At 34.0% G+C, this 22554-nt stretch overlaps 2 protein-coding genes across 4 annotated transcripts in view; one reads left to right on the forward strand and one right to left on the reverse strand.

Annotated features, from left to right (window-relative positions):
* Positions 1-9515, forward strand: part of LOC111058812 (protein THEM6) — a 49326-nt gene extending 39811 nt beyond the window's left edge. The window contains exons 2-4 of one of the 2 annotated variants that reach the window (XR_005570952.1): positions 4345-4559; positions 6954-7293; positions 7341-9515. Coding sequence is in view for 1 of the 2 variants with exons in the window: in XM_039424951.1 (XP_039280885.1) it covers positions 4345-4559; positions 6954-7208 (470 nt within the window). In the remaining variant the exon portion in view is untranslated. Of the gene's footprint in view, positions 1-4344; positions 4560-6953 lie in introns of both variants that reach the window. The other variant, XM_039424951.1, reaches the window with a different exon arrangement.
* Positions 9516-14155: 4640 nt separating this feature from the next.
* LOC111058810 (cytochrome b-c1 complex subunit 8) lies at positions 14156-22338 on the reverse strand. 2 transcript variants are annotated; one of them, XM_039424952.1, is made up of 3 exons: positions 22060-22338; positions 18575-18762; positions 14156-14363 (listed from the first exon to the last, which is right to left on the reverse strand). In XM_039424952.1, the coding sequence occupies exons 2-3, from the start codon at positions 18750-18752 to the stop codon at positions 14269-14271; spliced, it is 273 nt and encodes a 90-aa protein (XP_039280886.1). In that variant the 5' UTR covers positions 18753-18762; positions 22060-22338; the 3' UTR covers positions 14156-14268. The 2 variants fall into 2 exon arrangements, with proteins under 2 accessions (XP_039280886.1, XP_039280887.1); XM_039424953.1 differs by having other exon boundaries at positions 18575-18772; positions 22060-22125.
* Positions 22339-22554: the final 216 nt, after the last annotated feature.

The following is a 22554-nucleotide window of genomic DNA, read 5'->3' on the forward strand; positions in this document are numbered from 1 at the left end:
TATTCAGGCTAGGTAGGGCCTTCCCGCAAGGGACTCCCCCCCCCCAAAAAAAAAACTCCATACTAATTTACTTTCCACTTTCGATTAGATAAATTAGATTTGACTAAGATTCAACTATTGTGTAGTGGACTGAATATGGTTCCTATCCTAAATTCTGAGATCTCATGAATTACGTACCGTCATGAATGTATTGGCTATTTATTACAAGGATTGATGAACTTCAATAAATGACATCGGTTTAGGAAGAATTAATCCAAAATTAATAGTTAAATCATCACAGAAGATTCATTAATATTCTGATTCATAGTTTCAGATTGAAGATTTGGTGTTGAAATTGAAGTGAACATAAACTACATAATATTTGGACAATTTGTGACAAAATCAGGAAATTGAAGAAGTTTTGGGCAATAGCCTGTTTTTTCTTTTCCGACTATTATATTGTTCGCTCTATCTAATAAATAAATAAATTTACAAGACTTTTCCTACAGGATAAGAGTGTATTTCAGAGAAATAATGTATGGAAATAATGTATTACCCCACATTTTGTTTATTTTATAATGCAGTACTGTTGACACATGAAACACTTTTATTTGATATTGCAAATTTTAGATAATTATTTCAATTGAACAAAGTGCTGGTTTAATGGCTGATTTCCATGCATATAAGTGCTGGTTGTGATTAATAATTGATCAAACTGGATTTGACGCAATTCGCAGTGTTTTACGATGAATCACCATCTTGAAGTTTGGCAGCTGGCTTATGTCTCTACTTGAATGAGAACGTTCTCGAGCCTTTTTTAGGAAGTTGATCAACTTCTCCAGGATTTTATCCCTCTGAATCGACCTTGAAATGATCGAACAGGAAGCTGATCTGGAACTGGAGTTGAAATCAACAAATAACTGCCAAATTTTATGCTATAAAAATCGTTTGTTTACAATTCACGGTTCCGTATGAATGAAAATAAGCCGTAAAAGTATTCAAATTAGCTACAGTATTTTTTATCATATTATTCGATCTTTGATTTGGAAGTCCATATTTCAATATTCCAAGATATTGTCTCTGCATTTTGATTTGTTTTCCAAAATATGCCCGCATGTCTTGAGACTTATCGGAATCAGAATAAATTAACCTTTTATCACTTTCTTCAATGCTATATCTCCCAGATATTTCCTTTTGTTTCTTGCTCAGACATAGAAGTCACCTTTATTTCCTATTTCATCCATTTTTTAGGAAGTTTCAGTATTGGACATCTCAGTAGTCTAATAATAGACTTAATGAAATAGAATTTCGGAGGAGACGATAAGCCGTCGGTCCCGTCTACCTAAAAAGTAGTGCTCATCTCTCATCATCAACCCTCTCACTCATTACCCACGCACGAGCCTAAATAACTTTTGTGGGCATCACCCTTAGTATTATTATAAAATTGAACACAAATTATATCCCATTGTCAATTATTGACTTTTGCAATTAGTAAGCTTAAGATTATCGTATATTTTCTTGAATATGACGGTTATTAAAAAATATATAGATCCTAATAAATAGCAGTAAATTAAAATAAATATTAGGCTGACCAATAATCCCATTTGAAGCTCTAATATGGGTATGCTAACTTTCCAATATACCTGTATCGTATGACTTGACACAATAGAGACGTAAGATAATTGTAAAGCACTCCTATTCCATCATTAACTTGATGATAGTAAGTTTATAAGATTTAAAAATATGCAATCAATCTGAGTCTTATATATTTAATGGCAGTATAAATTCAAAACATTATGTTTCTGTAAATCAACCAAATTACATTCTATACTATCTGTTATCAACAGTTTGCAAAATAATTATTTATTTTCTGATGATACTTATTATTAATAAGATTAATAAAAACAATATAAAAATCTTGTAGTATCCTTTATTTTTTAAAAACTTTGAAATAGTTCAACAACTAGTTTCGACCCTAACTTAGGTCATTTTCAAGTTGAAATGTAGAAAATAAATAATCTACAAGATTTTTATATTGTTTTTATCAATTTTTTAAAAAGTATCCCATGTGAGTGAAGTGTTTTTATTAATAAGATTAACAGTATTGGAATCCAATGGATGCCCTAAAACTTGTGTTTTATTTCAAAAGTGAAATCAACGTTATTCACGAAAAACAGCAGCAGAGCTTAGTGTGTAGTGTGGGTTGCCTATCCCCAATTTTTTCGAGGCGTTAACAACAATTATTTTATTCAGCTACTATCTCTGGATGTGTTCACACTGTTCCAGAATTTCAGATGTCTAATAAGCAAATAAGTAAGTAAAAATTGATGTTAGAACTAAAATTTTTCCACTCTACGATTCCCATAAATTTGAATGGAGACTCTCTCAATCGTAGACTGACTCAATAGTGTAATAGACTGAATTGATTACTATGTGGGCCTGATAATAATAAATGTTGATGATTGTTTTGTTTGTTGAGTAGTTTTCCACTCACAAGTCAACTAGTTTTAATCGGATATAGAATAATCCAGATGTAATCAGTGCTCTAGGCATGAATGCTAATTCTTTAAAGGAAACCTGAAGCATATTGAGCTGGTCAGGTTTTGCTTTAGATTGCCAAGGCACCTTCAACCATTAATTGAATTTTCACTCTCTATCTTTTACCACTAGTCTTGATCGAGTGCTGAAAGTAACTTAACTATTCCAGTCAGCACATGGCCAATACTGTTCATACACGATGTAAAATTATATATAAAAACGCCGCAATTAAACCTTGATCTAGATACCAGTACCTATGACAATTTTCAGAATTATTTTGTCAAAGTCACTTACTCTTGATTAGGATTTTTGAGCATTCTTCCTTTTCAGAAATTGAATGTAGGCTGCGTTACAGTAATTATCGCTTCCTCTATAGAAACGCTACAGTATTGAATAAAATATTTTTTTGATAAAAATTGAGTGAGTTCACCAACGGAAATTGATTATAATTTGAGTTTTACATTGGAAAGTCTATTAAGTTACATTGAAAAAAGGCTCAACGGCTCACCCGTTCCAGGAAAGAGGGTTCACTCTCGAATGAGAGATACTGAGTTGATATGAGAAGAGGTTGAGAATCATCGCTTTCTATAGTCGTTATGAATAATAAATTTATTGCCAAATACAAGAAATATTTTTACAAATGAAAATAATCATTGAAATACAATAGTATTTGGAGCGACTGGAGAAAGAAGCCTTGAGCTTCAGCCACGAGTTCTAAAAATAAGAGATACATCAATGTATTTGTCAATATCATACTAATAAAATCGACATGCTACTGAATCTAGATATATTTTCAATCTGAACGATCTCAATACTATTCAATTCATGAAGGAAGAATATTGACAGAGAATCGAATCAAAATATTTAGAACAATTTTCAATAAATGAAGGTGAAAAGAGGAAGACTTTCATTTTTGCTGTTTGAAAACATTAGTGACTATCCTCTTTTTTGTCACGACGTACCGGTAACTTAATAATTAAACTATGTTAATTGTTTATTTTATACACAAAGTAAGATACTGATAACAACAAAAGGGTCGTTGTTTCTGTGCAATATCAACAGTGTTACAGTGAGGTCCACGTTAAAAGGGCAGTATTTGATTAAAATTTGTGTTGCTACCCTTGTCTATCATTTTACAAAGTACATAGCACTATCATTTTCCACCTCTGCAACGTTGCCAGATCGTTTTTAAACAATGTAGAAATATAATTAATTAACAAAATATTCAATCCCAATCGAGAAAATGTATTACTGTATATTAAATCATCAAAAATATTTTTCCTCGACAAATGAAATATAACTGATCATTTTTAAGCTATATTCTATAAAAGACAGTTGCAAGGCAGAGAATCCGCAACGCTGTTCTCCTATCTTTCTCTACTGCCATCATAACGTGGACCTCACTACACTAAAGTTAAATAACAGTTATTTTGAAATTGGCTATATAAATACACAACAAGCAGATACACAACAAATTAATATATAGCTCATGAGTCTCAAATGCCTAGATAAACACTGTATATTTTCAATTCTTTGAGATGTTGTGTAGTTTTCGGTCAGGAGAACATAAGTTTGTCTGACCGCCATCATTTGCTAGTCCATTTAGTGTAATCTAATATGCATCATAAATATCAATAAGTTATTCTAATAAAATAACTTGAAAATACCATGCTTATCAGACTGTACTCCGAATGAGAAGTCTATTCTGATGGATTCAATGATGTTAGCATTGTACCGGTAAATTAAAAATCATAATCTCTGCTATTGAATGTATTATGGAAATGTAACAAAACATTAACTTCTTGATTTGTTTTTGTGTGTTGACAGGTGTTTGTCTGAGCACAGACGTAGACACGCTACTATTTCACATGAACAACTCGAGGTACATCCGAGAGCTGGACTTCGCCAGAGCCGACTTCTACGAGAGGACAAGACTGTATAGCACCATCAGAGGGAAGGGAGGTGCTGTGGTTCAGGGTGCCTGCACCATTCGCTACAGGCGCTTCGTCAGGCCTTTCTCCTGTTTCAAAATCACTTCAAAGGTTTGTATTAGAGAACACTAATAATGAGAATATTATTCCAAATTTCCAGATGAACATATTAGGCTATCATTCACTCAGTATTATTTTATGTAAAAAAGCTTATTTGTGATACAATGAATTTGCATCAAACGGGAATATTATTCTAAACTAGTAGGTAACCCGTGCTCCTCAAGGGTCTAATTAATAACTTTACAAAATGAAAACTTGACGTAATGGAATCTTGAAGAATTGAAAATAGGCCTAAAACCATCCTCGGTAAATTGAGAATCTATTTGTATAATTTCAAGTTAATCAGAACAGTAGTTCAGACGTGATGATGCGTCATTCGTGAATTTCCCGTACGTGTATAAGCTATCTCTTTTCTGTATAGGGCTACTTTTTATAGAAATAGAAAGAAAAATGAAAAAATCAAGTGATCACTTGAAAATGGCATCAATGTCCGAAACATGTTGTGATTAAATATTCAAAAAGGGTACTGAGATTTGCATTTTTCTTTCTGTGTATAAGCTAATTCTTTCCTTCATAGATTACCAGGTAAACATATTCACTTGAAAAGCAATGCCTCCGCTGCACTCTCGCCGAGTCGCTCGCCGAATGTCCAACGTCTCCGTTTGACATAAATCGGAGCGAAGGCGAGCCGAACGGAATGAAGACGAGCGGTGGCATAGTAGGCATCCACATTTTCGCGTCGTTCGTCGTCATTCGTATGAACTCGGCGAGAGTGAAGCGCCGGCATAAGTGCCAGACGATCATTATACAGAGTATAGTAAAATGATGTAAATCCCATTTACAAAATTAACATAGAGAACTACTTAAGGACCTCACTTGACCTCATTGTAGATAAGAATCCAAAAACAAACAACAAAATGATCCAAGCACAAATCCGAATGTGTGGAAGAGGCAAAGTTCGCCTTTTGCCAAACATTCGTCCACTTTGATGTGTGCAATTTTTTTTATATTGATTGTCATTAAAACTAGTCTCGGAGACTAACCATTAATTTTCATTTCACTATAAAACTTCAGTTCATCCATTGATGGCCCAAGTAGTTCTGAGATTATGAGAGCAGTAAAAATAATATAGTCGGCGTACACTATCACAAATTGATTTTAAACTAGTTCAAAAGGCTTTCTTCTCTTCAGTCTCCTGGTAAGTATGTGCAAATGACCGAAATGACCGAAACTGAACGGGAAACAACGAACAGGAATATTCGCTGCTTCCCGAATAGACAAACATACATCCACAATACTCGCGATTCGACGAGACGCTGCTCGGTGTTTGCCGAATAACGTATGTCTAGAGCTGGGTGTGATGAAATTGAAGTCGTATATGTGCAAGTGCAAGCTTGGTTAGGCATGACCAAGCGTGCAGATGAAAACAAAATCTGGAAAAAGCATTAGGATCACTCACACTGAAAGCTTGCAGTTCAGTGTGAGCAGCTACATGCAAGTCACAACGTGTTTCAATGTCACTTTTAAAATTTTGTTTTTCGGTTCATGCATGATTCGACGTGCACTTTCAGATATACGCATTCTATGTGATCACACACTGATGTTTCAAGTATATAACATTATAATAGGTTTATAAAATAATATTATAGTACCCTTTTTTGGAAAGTTTTTATTATAAAATAACAGATTAAAAACACAAAATAAAACAACTAGTTTCAATGTTTCACATCATCTTCAGGTTTTAAAAATAAATCTGAAAATCTTTTATTTGAAATTTATTTTTGAAACCTGAAGATGATGTGAAACATCGAAACTAGTTTTGTTTCAACCTTGCGGTTCCGGAAGTCGCGCCCTACTCGATCACACGAGCAGTCGCGTGTTGTAATTTTTACAACATCCTATTTTCTATGTGTTATGTACTCTGTTTACTGTCAAAACATATTAATTAATTGTATAATTAATATTTCCATCTCATTGGATTATTTTACGCCTATGAACATTTTCATGATTACCTTTTTGTAGCCCAATAAGGTACAACAAGCAAAGCCAACAATTCTGTGTTATTGGTTCGTTGGCAGTCTCTTTCCCTATAAATACGCACTACTTATGCACTGTCGCGACTAAATGGCACCTAAAGACTGAACCATTGCTCGGTTGATACTGCAACTCAGTAGAGTGATGGGGAGAGAGTTTTGGAATGCTTAGGTGACTCATTCACTGACACCACCCCATTCAATAGTTTTGTTCAGCAAAAAAACTGACACTGTTGTACTTTTTACAACAGAGCGACTGCCAGAAGGTTAATCTGTTATTTTATAATACAAACTTTTCAAAAAAAGGGTACTATAATATTATTTTATAAATAAAAATAAGTAGCCCTGATTTCATACATTTTAATAATTGAATTTGATAAGTTGATTATTAACATAATTGGTTTTGTTGCAGATAATCTACTGGGATCACCAGTCGATATTCATGGAGCACAGATTTATCACGCCGAAGGACGAGTTTGTGCGTGCGGTGGTAGTGTGCCGACAGCGGCTGATCGGAGTCAACGCAGAGGACATCATGCACGAGCTGATGAAGGAGAAGGAAGCCAACCTCGAGCTGGGATTCTGCAAGCCTGAGTGTCCTCTCGAGGTCAAGAAGTGGAACGAGTCCAACGAGATCTCCAGCGCCAACCTCAGGAACGGCTGCTGACATTTGCCTCAACCTCAACAGACTGTTGCTTGTACCTCTTAAGCGGGTTAATTATTAGACATTTGAAGGGGTTAGAATACAAGTGGTCCTAGTCACGGTTTGTAGAAGAAGAATTTTTATTTAAATACCGTGGTCCTAGTGACATATTGTTAGTTTCGAGAAATTGAGTCTTAAGCCGTGTCCACACTGAACACAGACAAACATGCTTGTTGAGGAGCTTAGGGACAAACATTTTAAAAAGTTTGGACAATCATTGTTTGTCAAACAAAAAATTACTGTTTTCCAAACATTTTCAGAGTTGACAGCTGTAAAACATAAATCCTGTTCTTCCCACTTACAAATATTTTGTTCGGTGACGCGTTCACACTGGTCACGGGCAAACATTGTTTGTCAAACCTAATAAAATTTGCCCAAACTTTTTCAACAAACATGTTTGTCGACCATTTGACCAGTGTGGACACGGCTTAAAGTTTATATACATTAATTCTTCATTCATGAAATGAATATAGAAATGATATTCACCTATTCAGTATACTTTTACCAAATCAAACGTACATGTCTCAAATTGCTTTTTTTCTCAGTTATCAGCCAAATAGTGATAAGAAATATCACTTGTGCCCCTTGTTTGCCAAACAAAACTCTATTGTCTAGCTACACATAAATCTATCAAATTTACCAGCAATTGAACAATGATTAATGACCTCATTGCAATATTATCAAATTCGCTAATTGGTTCTTGAGGTATCTTTTGCTTGGTGACATGGCTTAATCAAGGATAAATTTAATTTGATGGATACGAGCAACCGTTGTTCAGTGAACAAGGGATTCAAGTCACTTGGACCCCTTGTTTAATCAAATAAACTGATAACCATAGCTGATTGTATGGTATGCGATGTTGTGGTAATTTCTTCATAATTGAAAGAATAAAGCTGCGTTTACACCAAAGTTATTAACAAAATGTTAATAACTTAATCCTTATAGATTCTATTAGATTAAACATAACTTATCATACACATGATGAACATATGTGTTTGCCAAGTTCCTTTCAATCTAATAGAATCTATTAGGATAAAGTTATTAACATTTTGTTAAAATGTAAACGCAGCTTTAGATGTTGATATTGTCAATACCACTTTAATTTATTCAAAAATTAATTCATTTACTGAACCAGGTTTCATGGTAACATCTTCGAAGATGTGGTAGGTGTTACCATGAAACCTGGTTCTGTCATATGAATTAATTTTCGAATAAATTAAAATGGTATTGACAATATCAACATCTTATTCTTTCAAGTAAACAGCTGTTTCAAAATTTAGTTTACAAATTTCACACCAGATGTCAGCACTGATTAGACTTACGCTTTTACGCTTATACCTCTGGTATAGATTTTTACCACTTTCAGCTATCGATTGCTGTAGCTAACTTGAAAAAAATGAAAAATGTCACTTGGATCTCTGGTATTCTGACCCCCTCATTTATAACCAACAGCTTTAATGAGAAATTCAGTCTTATTGTTCAGGTGATGAAGACTCCATGGATAATAAATTCATTTTTCAGCTAGACCTAGATGGTAGCAAAATGAATATTATTATACAATTTTATGTTCCTGTATAATATATTATCAAGAAGCTTATTATTTCTTGTTATGAAATATAATAATAAACCATATTATTTACAAGATAGTGCATTATCAGTTGTTGGGACTAATAGAAGAGATGTGTGAAGAGTGATTTACTATTGTGATATTATAAATAACTATTTAGGACAGATTTGATGTAGGTTTATGCGAGAACCCAAACCAATTTTCAGATTTAGTATTAATGTTAATCAATATGTATTACTCTCAGTTAACCTTTGTATCATTAGAACTTCGTTATTTTTCAAAAGACACATTTGTTTCACTCATTACTGGATTGAGAATCATAAACAGCAGAACAATATTATAAGCCAGCATATTTATGTAATTTCTCTTGAAAAATTCCTACTATTACACTGTACTACTGTATTTAAATAGAATCAGATCGTCAATAGATTAGGCAAAACTATACTGTTTTTGAAATTGTAATCAATGTAAACTTATACTGTTATGTATCAATATAGATTGAAGCTGGCCAATGTAACTTGCACGTACCTTTATAGCCAAAATAATTGCCTTCAATTCTAATGAGGTGGAACAAATTTAAATTTTATAACAGCATTTGTTTAGCGGAAATGTTGTTTGAAGATGCTGGACATCTTTACAGTGTACTTAATATATTGTTGGAGAATTTTTGTAATATGAATAAAGTTGAATACTGAGTTCAATAATGCTAGTCAATAATTATTTACGACTGCAGGTAACACGTGCTTCACAAGAATTTAATTAAAAATTTTACAAACTGAAATCTTGAAGAATTTAAAATAGGCCTATAACCATCCTTGGTTAAAAAAGAATAAAATCATCCTTGGTATAGAATCTATTTTTTGAGAATCTATATGCAAAATTTCAAGTAAATCAGTCAAGTAGTCTGAACTGTAGTAGTGATGATGCGTCATTCATTCATGAATTTCCTACCCCATATGTGTATAAGCCAGCTCTTTACTTTATTATATTATAGATGACGCCCCTCACCAATAACACTTCTAAATTCCACATCATAATATACAGGGTAATTTCAAACTCAGATATTATTAAATTATTCCACTGTTTCTTATTCAGTTAAGGATTTCTAATTGCCCGTTTTGATTAAAAATGGATTAGCTTTTATAAATGCAAAGTTAATTGAACTTGAACTTTTTATGGGACGAAAGACTGAGAAAACAAACTATTATACAATAATAATAATTAATTCGAATATCCAAAGAAAGCTATACAACTAGAACTGAGGAATTCTGCTACTGGAAATATTGACCAAAGAACTAAATAGCGGTGGAAATTCGTTGAAAAAAAACTGTCTACAAAACTCTGCCCAGTCCGGGAATCGAACCTGGTACCAGGGTATAGTGATTTTAATTTAACATAATGGATTTTTGCGAAAATGGTCAGAAATTAAAGTCGCTCAAACTCTCAGAAATGATAGTACTTGACGAGAGGAACTGTCAATAATGAACAATATGTAATCACATTGGCGAAATTCATTCCCATTCTTGAGTTATAAGCATTTGAAGATGAGTGATTTTTCTGATCTGAGAGTGGAGGTACCTAAGACTACGCATGTTTCAGTGAATAACTCACTCTGTAATGTAGCGAAACGTCTAATATTATAGCACGACACTTGTTAGGTCAACCTCTATCCATAGCCCAAATATCAACCACATCTGGAAGATTCGCATTTTTCATGAAATCCATGAATTTTTGCGAAAATGGTCAGAAATTAAAGTCGCTTGCCGCTTGCCAGTGACCTTCCAGTCAATATCCAAATTGGCATGCCAGCCACTGGCATCGTGTAAATCAGCCTTTACTGCTTTCAACCACTACCTCCGTAAACAGAGGTAGTTTACGGAAGTAGTGTTTCAACTCGGGCTGACCTGTTGTATGTCGTGAAGGAGATTAGCTTCTGATGTTAGCATTTTTGATACACCAAACCCAACAGGCATTAGCCGTTTTCACTGATATCTCGCCGACACGACGTACAGACAGGATTTACTCTGATGGACAGTATAGGCTGTGGTTTATAACTTCGCGAGGTCCACTGTTCACAGAGCTACTAGTTAATCAAATTAAGTTCTAGTGGTCTACCAGACTGATTTGTGTGAAGATTTGTACATTACCTATGATTGGCATTTTTTTAGGGGAGGGCGAAATATTTCGCGATGTTTTTAGGTATAGAACCGGTAAAGCCATCTAGATCAAAAATCGCTTTACTGGTTCCATATTTGACAACGCAAAATGTCTCACTGTCTGATTTGATGTCTGCTATTATAGTGTGACTACTCATTTCTACCATCGTTATTAAACGACAAAAATTAGTTGCATGCAGAATGCAGTGTGTCACTCATACTCACACTGCATACAAATAAATATTTTGAATAGTTAATTTTCAATTAAATGTAAATATTTATCGAATATGTACAGTTTCGTAACTGTCACAAAATAAAGAACAAAAAGCTTGAATATACACAATTCACTTAAAGAGGAATTAACACTTAGTTTAGAGAAACCAACTTTGATAAGTCAGTGCTCAACTATAGAGTACTGTTGTTGTTGTAGCAACTCAGGACTCCGCCGTATCACTCTTCCTCCGTCTCTGGGAGTCTACGGGCCGTAGACCCGTCCTCCGTGGGGACCCTATAGAGTACTGAATAATCTATAGTGAGATTCACGTTGTAAAGGCTGTAGAAATTTTAGGACAGCTCAACATTTCTTGCCGCATTTCTTTTTGCGCCGACTTCTATAGTGGATAACTGTGATTCAAATCATCTCAGTATATCTGATATAATATTAATATTGCTGATTCAAGTTCATAATTTCAAATATGATAATTCATAGACGAATATACAAACTGTGCGAAGAACAGATAGCGCCGAATCAATTTAGTTTCTTGAATGCTGTAGGTACACGGGAAGCCCTCTTTAGTGTGCAAGTACTATTTCATCAAAGCAGAGATGTTAAATGCAGCGTATTTGCATGCCTTATAGATTATAAAAAAGCATTCGATCGGGAAATACACGAGAAGATGGTGGACATACTCAGAAACATTGTAATGGATGCAGGAACAAATAACATAATAATAAACCTGTACTGGAACCAGTCCGCAGTACTCAAAATACAGGGAGAGCTTACGGAGGAGATAAATATTCAACGGAGGAGTGAGGCAAGGATGTATTCTTTCACCCATCCTTTCTAATTTATACTCTGAATTCATCTTCAGGGAAGCACTTGAAGACATAGAAGAAGGCATATCTCTTAACGGCCTGTGTATCAATAATATCAGATATGCAGATGATACCATAATCTTTACACCGGAAGGTCTGCAGGCACTTTTAAACTAAGTTGTACAAGTAAGTGCTAGATGTGGACTAGAAATGAACGTCAACAAGACAAAACTTTTAATAGTTAGTAAGAAAGAAATCAATAATGTCCATATTTTTTGTCAATAACATAAGAATAGAAAGAGTAAAGCACTACACATACTTGGGAACTATAATAAATGAGAATTGGGATAATGCACAAGAGATCAAGTGCCGAATAGAAAAAGCAAGAGCAATATTTGTTAAAATGAGTGCCTTATTTAAGAATCACAACATAACTCTTGCCACAAAAGTCCGCTTCTTGAGATGTTATGTCTTCACTGTGTTGCTGTATGGAGTTGAAACATGGACAGTCACACAAGATATTTCTAAGAGGCTGGAGCCCTTTGAAATGTGGGTGTACAGGATGTTGCGGATCTCTTGGAAAGGAATGGTCACTAATGTAGATGTCTTGAGTCGCAAGAATAAGAAGACGGAAATCATGAACACCGTAAAAAGTCGCAAGTTACAGTACTTGGGTTACATTATGCGGAATGAGAAGAGATACGCACTGCTGCAGCAAATACTCCAAGGCAAAATTAACAGCGAGCGAGGCCGAGGAAGAAGAACATCATGGCTGGCAAACCTGAGGCAGTGGTATGACTAATCATCCGCAGTGCTGTTTCGCATCGCAACCAACAAGGTCAAAATCGACAACATCTGAATCACCCTAAGAAGAAAAAAGAATGTTCATAAGGGATTTCCCGGTTTGAAAATCTGGTGTGGTACACTCACACAACTTTCCTTGCTCATTGAACTGTAAGCCTCATTCTTAAATGAGAATAATTTAGGGGAATAACATAATGACCATTGCCATATGTCTACAACATAAATTTGAAACTACGATCAGACTACTGTATAATATTATGTGTAATATATATAATATTGTTTTCAGAGTACTTTTTCCTTTGTGTAAATTGTGAAATTCGATTATTTTTTTTAAAAGTCGTCAAAACAGCTGTTCTACAGATGAAATATCTCGACTGTGTTCTTTTTATAAACTGCTCTACCTACCTACCTCAAGCACGAGAGGGAGGTTACCAAGTCCATTTCTCAAAGATGGGGTGGACCCCCCATTAGTTTCCCAGGAAGGAGACTCATGCCAGTTGATAGACCTGATAAATAAATAAGAATTTGAAAAAATCGTTCAAGCCGTTTTCGAGAAAACCGTTAAAAACATAGGTTTTTAGTAATTATCCGCCATTTTTCTCAAGAATATTACGGAGCTCCTGTAATTTTCCTAGAAATGAGACTCATGTCAGTTGATAGTGCTTATAAATAGCTATTCATGGTATAAATTTGAAGAAAATCGTGAGAGCCGTTTTCGAGAAAACCGTGAAAAACATGGTTTTTTAGTAATCATCGGCCATTTTTCTCAAAAATATTACGGAGCCTCTGCAATTTTCCCAGGAATGAGACTCATGTCAGAAGTTAGGGCTTATAAATAGCTATCCATGGTATAAATTTGAAGAAAATCATTAGAACCGTTTTCGAGAAACCCGTGAAAAACATGGTTGTTTTAGTAATCATCAGTCATTTTTTCCGCCATCTTGAATTGAAAATTTTATTGAATTTCTTATTGTCGGATCCTCATGGTATAAGGACCTTAAGTTAAATATTTCAAGTCAATCGGCTAATTAGGAATGGCGTAATCGTGTTCACAGACACACACACACAGACACACACACACACACACACACACACACACACACACACACACACACACACACACAGACCAACACCCAAAAATCATGTTTTTGGACTCAGGGGATCTTGAAACGTATAGAAAACTTGAAATTAGGGTACCTTAATTTTTTTGGAAAGCAATACTTTCCTTACCTATGGTAATAGGGCAAGGAAAGTAAAAATGAGCAATTGGAATATTTAAATTATACGCTAGTCAATAGAAGAAATTGCTCTGAACAATCATGTTTTCTGAACAAATTATATAAACAGGATTTTAGAGGCGATAACAATAGAATTTAATATCCAATTTACATTTATAATTTAAGATTTTTGACATCAATAGTGATACTGACAATGAAACTACAAATACAACACAATTCGATTTTTAAACATCATTCTCATAGTCAGCTGGGTTCTTTCTCATGAGTCGCTTGTGTTCTTTTTCAGCTTCTGAGTAGATGAAATAGGTTCCAAAAACCACTGAAAAAAAAGAAAAGTAATTGTTAACACATTGTAAGAGTAAGCAGGTTTACCAACATTACATCATGAGTGCATTTTGTTCAAGGCGAACACACACAGACGTCCGTCTGTCTCATGTCTGCTCACGTCTGCATCCAGAGGTTTGATTTTTTCCTCCGTCCGTCTGCTGCTGTGTGCGTTCACCTTTTGCTTCACACGAAGCTTATCGCTGATATTGTAGTTTAACCATAAAACTGAATTGCACTTTTTGAAATCACCTTATAGCGTTAACGTTCATATTTTATGAAGCAATATTGAAGGTTCATATTGGGACAATAACAAATAAATAATATAGAAATCATTATAAAACTAGAAACTTCCTGAAAGTGTTCAAATCTTTGATTTATGGTCGAAAGGTTATTTAAGCACTCACTTTTAGTAGTCAGATTCAAATGATCAATGAGATCAACGTCATTTTTAATAACACATCATTTACCGCCTTTATTATTTATTGATACAGATTCGCGTTTTTTGTGTCATTGAAAAGAGAATTAGAATATTCAGGATAATTGCTTTTTACATTCTTTAATTTTAAAGTTGGACCACTCTAATAATTACCGTGAAGCAACATAAGATTATTTAATTTTTTCAAGGAATAAGTTATTTTAAATTTGTGAAAGCTATAGCTCAGCAACATTCTATTATACAATAGAATTATTCACAAGAAGATCCGATCCAAACTGTAGACGTGATGTGTTAAAAACGAATACCTGATTTGACTGATTTTACATTGATCTTGAAAGATATCATTCTATATGGCCGACTGCTACTGCCGTAAACCGGTATAAACCGGTTCTTAAACCTGGTTTATACTGCACGATGCACACTACAGTACGTGTGGACCGGGCTTATGCTGAAGACACACCTTTCATGCAGCGTTCCGATCCCATTCCGATGGTCAGTCGTACGCCTGCATGAAAGCTAAATAGACAACGGACGTGAATGCGGCAAGCCTCACCTGTCCGACAAATGACCTTTTTTACAACTAATCAGACATAAGTCGGATCGGAACGCTGCACGACAATTGTGTCCCCAGATTAAGACATTACGTGTGGACAGAAGATATGACGTTTAACATAAGTGAAATAAGGTTTGACCAGGAAAAGACCGATGTACATTTTGTACAAGTATTATTTACTAACGTGCAAAGCTATGAGACTCCTATAAGTAAAAGCAGTAAAAGTTTCCTAAACCTAAACGACGACTTTAGCCGCGCTGTATTACCTGCTATAGTCAACGTATTTTATTTTTTTATATATACCGGGTGTCCCACGAAGTGGTTTACACTTTTGATTTTATATTACGTGCCCATTCATGCACCGAACTTTTTAGAACACCGGTTCTTTTTAGAACACCGAACTTAAGAACACCGGTTCTAAAAATATTCTGGGAAAATTTCAACTCCCTAAACTTTGTAGAAACAAAATGGCGGTATATTGAAAAACAATACTTTAAAACCCATTAAAAAGGTGTTTTTGGTTTTATAAAATATGTTTATTGTCGCACTTCAGGGCAATATAACTTTTGAATAAAACAACTAGAACAAGGCCAAATGAAAAACATTAAAAGTCCAAAATTATTGAAATTGAAACCCATCCACAGCAACACACTGATAACAGCGCTTAAGAAATGATTCGTAAGCTCTGTCAAAGAAACTCCGCGGTATCCGGAGAAGTTCCTCTTCTATTGATCGTTTTAGTTCTACATCATTATTGAATTTATGGGTATAAACTTTCTCCTTCAAGTAACCCCATTAAAAGAAGTCACAAACAGTTAAATTTGGTCGGGATGGCCAATCTAAACAATCATTTCCACGACCAATCCGACGGCCATGAAGTTTGTCATTTAGTAATTGCTTAACATGATTTGCGAAATGAGGTTGAGCACTAACTATCTTGTTGGAAGTTAGCTCGATCCATTTCTGCGTCAAATGAGGCGATACTACTGCAACGTAGTAAACAAATAGGATAATAACTCATGAAAGTAGTAAGCGAATTGGAAAAAATTTCAATATGCTGTCATTTTGTTTTTACTATGAAGCTGAAATTTTCCCGGAATATTTTCAGAACCTACTTTGTAAACTGTGTAAAATTTTAAAAAAATTTGTGAAAGAATGGGCACGTAATAATTATAAAATTAAACGTGTAAACCTCTTCGTGGGACACCCGGTATATTCAATGTACATATTGATTCATACAAGTATATCATCAAAAATGATAGAGAGAGGAAAAATAAGGTAACCTTGTACTATTCCTCTCCCAAATTTAGAAAAGGTTACACATAGTCCGAAATAGGTTGAGGATAGGTTATAGGTACATAAAACATACACTCTGCAATAATAAACTACAGCTGCTAGAAAAGCCGTCTCTTACGAATAGGACAATTAGTTGAACGGATACAGCCGAGCGGCTGGAGTCATTCTAGTTGTTGCTTAGAAATTCCATCTATCGTAAGGTTTACATTAATCAAATTTACTTAAATTCGAGTTAATTTTAACGTTCGAGTTGAATGGGTGAGTTTAAAGGGTAACGTTTGGGAAAGTTTAAGTTTGGGTCGAGTTTACTTGAAGTTTTCATAGTCACAAGTATATGCCTAATTATAAATTTAAAAAAAATAAGTTAGACTCAAAGTTTTCTTTTTACTTTTCATGCATAATACCACAGAATAGGTACAGAATGGAAACTGTCAATCAAACGTCTATCCAACCAATGCTTTTTACATGGCGTAAATACAAGACACGTCACGTGACCTTAGGAAGTTCCAATCCTGGTCTTCTGATTGGCTCAATATGCGCATACTCAAATGAAGAGTTCAGAGAGTACTACGAGTGTCGAAATGGGGTTTAGAGAGAATAGAAAAAAAATGTATTGACTTTTCATGTGCCTATTTATGATCTAAACTACGAGCGTCGAGATAAGGTTTAGAGAGAAAAAATATATATATTGACTTATCATTTATGTATTTATGTTCTGTATTTTATTGACTTACGACATTGACAAGTCCAAATACCCCTTTTATAGGAGGTCAGTGGATGAAAAATAATAATAATAATAATAACAATAATAATAATTGGCTCTTGGCAGTGAACGAGATCAATTGATCCGGATCATTAAAGTGATCCGAACCTCTCATCAATAGGCTACTATTACAAAGCGGAGCTTCCTAACAAGGTGGTGGATTTTTGCGCCAGGGTACTAGCCAAGTTTCCATACTGTATGTATACTGTGATAATACTCTTCTATTTAGTTATCTTTGTATATTTCTACACTGACTGATAACTGTTTCCCAATTATAAAATAATCATATAAAATAATTGGATTGTACTGTAATGGGGGTAATTGAATAATATGATAATATATTGTAATGGGGTAATTATTATTTGTAATTGGGGTTATATTATAGGGTTGTGAGAACAACCCTAGACATTATGGTAACAATTTATAATGGGGGAATCGCTTGGCTTGCGAGAGGTTAAATTGATCTAACTCTATAACTCATGAGAAAGGAACTATATTTTAAAAGAATAAACAAAAACAGATTATATTTTGGAGAACTAAGTAATCGATTTAATTAAATTGTAACTCAAAATGAAACTGGAAACTTAAATAAAATAATATTAAGAAAACTTTTTAAACAAACAAGATAATAATTACAGGATTTGCCTTCAATAAAAAAATATGAACAATAGGCTATATAATAATGGAATTCATAATATTAGCAACTCACTGAACCAGGAAAATGATGTCTCGGAACAGAGGGGTAGAGCCGGGCCCGATTATCTGCTGTAGATAGTTCCAGGTCCCGTCCTCGCAACCGACTGCCAAGAGGCATACATTTTCCAGTCCAATTTTACTTGTCATGAATTTTCACCGTCGTCGACATTTTCAATTTTTAAACAATGGATGCTCTCAGATTGTGAAAATTCATGTCAAATAATCGGCTACATTACAGTACCTTGAAGAGGGGTCTAAATTGGTTTGGTAGATTTAAGTTTCTGTTGTCAACTTAACTTTATTCATTTTATACATAGCCTAACTAGAATTTAAGTAAACTTGACTAATGTTAACGCCCCTTTAATTCTCAATTAAACATCACTCGAAAGAGCTATGACATGAATTAATATGTCTTACTATCGCTATATTAATATGTCTAATGAATAATTATTGTCTTACTAGGTAGAAGGTAGGGTAGACTCTCAGCTACCCGGCGGACTGTGTTTGGGACGCCGTGCTTGATGTAGCCAGCAAAAGCTCGCTGTTCATATGGACTCAGCTTGTAGATGACGATTCCTCGCACTCTCTTGGAGATGGATCCAAACGCTTCATCCAACAGAGCAGGTGTCAGCCTCATTTTGAATTATCTGCAAAAAATAACGAATTGAATTTTTACATAGGCCTACATTGAATAAAATTAAACATAAGGAATGATCTAGTCCTGTATTTGACATATAAAATCAACCTCAATTAAACTTTGAAAACTGAGATATATATTCAAAAATGTAATTTGGCGAATGAAAATATTAATCTTTAAACACAAATTACGATATGCATGAGGTTTTCGAACGCATCGTCCATTATATCAGAAGTCAGCCTTATTTTAAACTAGCAGGTAACCCGTGCTCCACAAGGGTCTAATTAAGAACTTGACAAACTGGAACTACTCAGATCTCAAAGAATTAGGAATACACATTCTTGGTAAATTAAGATTCTATAATATAGAATCTTAATTTACCAAGAATGTGTATATTCCATATCATGCAAAATTTAATCAGCCCAGTAGTTCAGACGTGATGACGTCATTAGTGAATTTCCTATCCCACACGTGTATAAGCCAATTCTTTCCTTTATTATATTATAGATGATTTGGAAAAGTAAGAAAATTGGATCTTTACTTACATTGAATAGAATACGCTAAAACAAATGAGAAATGATCTAGTTTAGTATTTGTCATTAGCCATGATTAAACTTTTAAGTTGAGAAAATCTATTCAATAATTTACTTTGATGGATAGAAAACTCAAAAATTACAATAAATCGAATAGGCCTGATACACAGCTAAAAAGCAATAAATACAAAATAAAGTTGAGATCACTTAATCTCAGAGCTTGGACGCCGTGGTTCACCAGAGCAATAATTGGCCACCGGTTTAAAGCAAGCTGGGACGCCAGAATTGGCTGATCAGCTGGCGATGTGAGACACCAGTTGAATCACCATAATCTAGTGGCCAACCGCCAGAATTTGGCCACCAGACTGGCTACTCTAGTGCAGTAGCGGCTCGTGATCTTCTAGCTTGGGGGTTCAACCTCATGATCTATTGGAGAGAAAGGTCAAGAGGATATAGAGTATTGAGCATAATCAAGTGTAAAGGTGATCAATAATAATTTTAAGGAATTACACCCCAAAGATTGAGCATATTTCCTACAAATATAAATTTTTTGTCCTGTTCATATTTTTCTTGTTTGATTTTTACTTCGGGAGTTGGTCACCATTATGTTTTATTTTACACCTACCCTCAATATCAATATTGTTTGTATTTAACAAATACTGAACCTTATTCATATTTCTTCATCAAAATGCTGTTACGGTAACACAATAAATTATATTCACACTCTCACTAAAAGAAAATGGACACACTAGAAATTACTATATTCTTCTACACGCAAAAACAATTTATACAACGAAAAATGCAGTGAAATCTATCACAACTGTATACAGTATAATATATATACCCGAAATCATATCGTTTAACCTCAAAACTGTCACGCTTTCTACTTCTTGTTTACCGCTTTTTTACTGTTTACTGCCACCAAATTTGAATTTATTGGTTATGTTCAAGATGGCACTGCTACTGAATCCTTATCACGAATATTCACGATTCATTCCGAGGTTTACCGAATGCTTCACTTGCCTCGGCTAGGTTCGGCTACTCTCGGATGAACTCGTGCAAAATTGGTTCAGACAGGATTGTGAACCAAATCCGTGCTAGCAAACCGATTCCCCTCCTCCGTTCCACTACCTCACCCAGCCCTGTTTTTAGGTTCACATCGGGGAATGAACACTGCTTTCCACCTCCACGCGTCTCGTCATCCCATTCGGTGCTGTATCAAGCACGCCACTCCGGGATCTGTGGCACCGGCAGCAAAACATCAACGTTAAGTTTACGTAGATGAAAAATGTTGTGATGTTATTTAATGAGAATAAAATAAAAATATAATTATTTGAGTTGCAAATTCATCATTGTATAGGAAGTTGATTCAATTCTGGGGGTTCAATGAACCATTGAACACATAGGACGAGCCGCCACTGCTCTAGTGTCATAAGCGCGATATTGAAGGCTGAGCCAGTTGCTCTTTTCCAGTTATTGCTATATGATAATAAATTCAAGAATTTTACTGACCATAAAACAACATTACAAAAATGTAAGCAATAGGCTTCGTCAATAATAAGTAAAATATCACGTAAAATATTATATATATATATTAATTAAATAAATATTTTTTAGATATATTTTTTAAATATATATTTTATTTTTATTTTTTATAATTTATATAATTATTATTAAATATATATTAATAAATATATATAAATAAAAACTAATGCTTCCCCCTCCAATGCTCTCAAATATTTGACGACCCACTGATTACCAGGACTGATGGTTTAATGTAATACTTCAAGTGCTGATGCCCTCCTGCAAAATTATTATGCCATAATTCGATTGATAATAATGAATATTTAAAATAATCTTGTATTTTGTGACGAAGGTAATGTTTCTAATGACCTCAGAAGTGACTTCAGTTGAAAACTATGTTATTTTAAAGTCCATGTCTCATAGAACATTAGACTGGGACCCCAGGATTGACGCTCTCTCATCCAGGGGTTTAAGAGATTTGTTGGACATTGGTTCTTATGCCACATATAAGACTAAAAACAACAGCCAAAATACCACTTGAATAATTAAGTCTTGAGTAACTAATCTAATAAGCACTATGAGAACTAACTTCATATGACTCGCTCGTACATAGACGTATACAAGTAATAATGTGTTAGTCTATTACTTTTGTCTCATTATCCTGAAAAGGAAAATGGTTAAAAGACGCTGAAGAAATAAGTAATATCAGTTGAATAAGAAAGTTTAGGTTAGGAATGGGGGTAAATTATACTGAATCTCCAAAAACAACAGGTACGAATTAAACTTAAAATTAGCTTTAGTCTAATTATAATTCATAAAATACCAATCTATATTAAAAAGTTTTGCACTGTAATACTTTAATAAGGCAAATAACTAGTGACTTAATGAGCCTGATAGATACCAATACAGTAGTAAATTTAAGTAGGCTACAAGATTACAGATGAAGTGGTTAACTCGTCTTCAAAGTAGAATATTATATTTCATAGCCTTTTAGCCTATGGAAAATATAGGAACTGAATAAATTAATGAAGATTAAAAAGTGTAAATTTACAAAGACTGAAAAAATAAAGTTGGCTAAAACTGGAACAGGTTAGGGCTAGCCAAGATATGATTGGTATCTTATCATCATTACGATAAACGTTAAAATAATATTTTTATTGAAACTTGGTATATATATATTAAAAGTAAAAGAAATCATTAAAAATTCTAAACAATATAGCAAATTAACACATTATAAATAAAATTTATACCTGAGATGTCCTTTTGATAGACTTTTGTTCTAACCTTCTTCGTCGTCTATAAGGACTCAGGGCCTCCAACTTAGGCTTGATCGACTAATAATATAAAAAAATACATATTCAAATGGAGATTATAGATGAATTTGTTCTTAAAAACCAAATAATGAGAACAATTCTGATAGAATCACTTATTTCAACAATCAAATAATAATATTATTTACATCAGCAAAAAACTAATCATTTTAATTTTGCATGGTAGTCATGATGGAGCGGGACAATTCAAACATCGTTAGGTTGTAGAAAATTTAATCTTATCAATTTTCTATATTTCATTATTAAATATCATGATGAATATTATATTCTTGATTGTTTTATGAAAAAAAACTTTTATATAAACTTTCAATAGTATTCCTTGAATCATCTGAAGGGTTGGTTCCCACTTTCTATAGTATTTCTTAAATCATCTGAAGGGTTGGTTCCCCAAAGGGTTATATTACCGTATTTGAA

This window comes from Nilaparvata lugens, chromosome 3 (genome assembly GCF_014356525.2).
Source record: "Nilaparvata lugens isolate BPH chromosome 3, ASM1435652v1, whole genome shotgun sequence".
NCBI classification, from domain to species: Eukaryota; Metazoa; Arthropoda; class Insecta; order Hemiptera; family Delphacidae; genus Nilaparvata; species Nilaparvata lugens.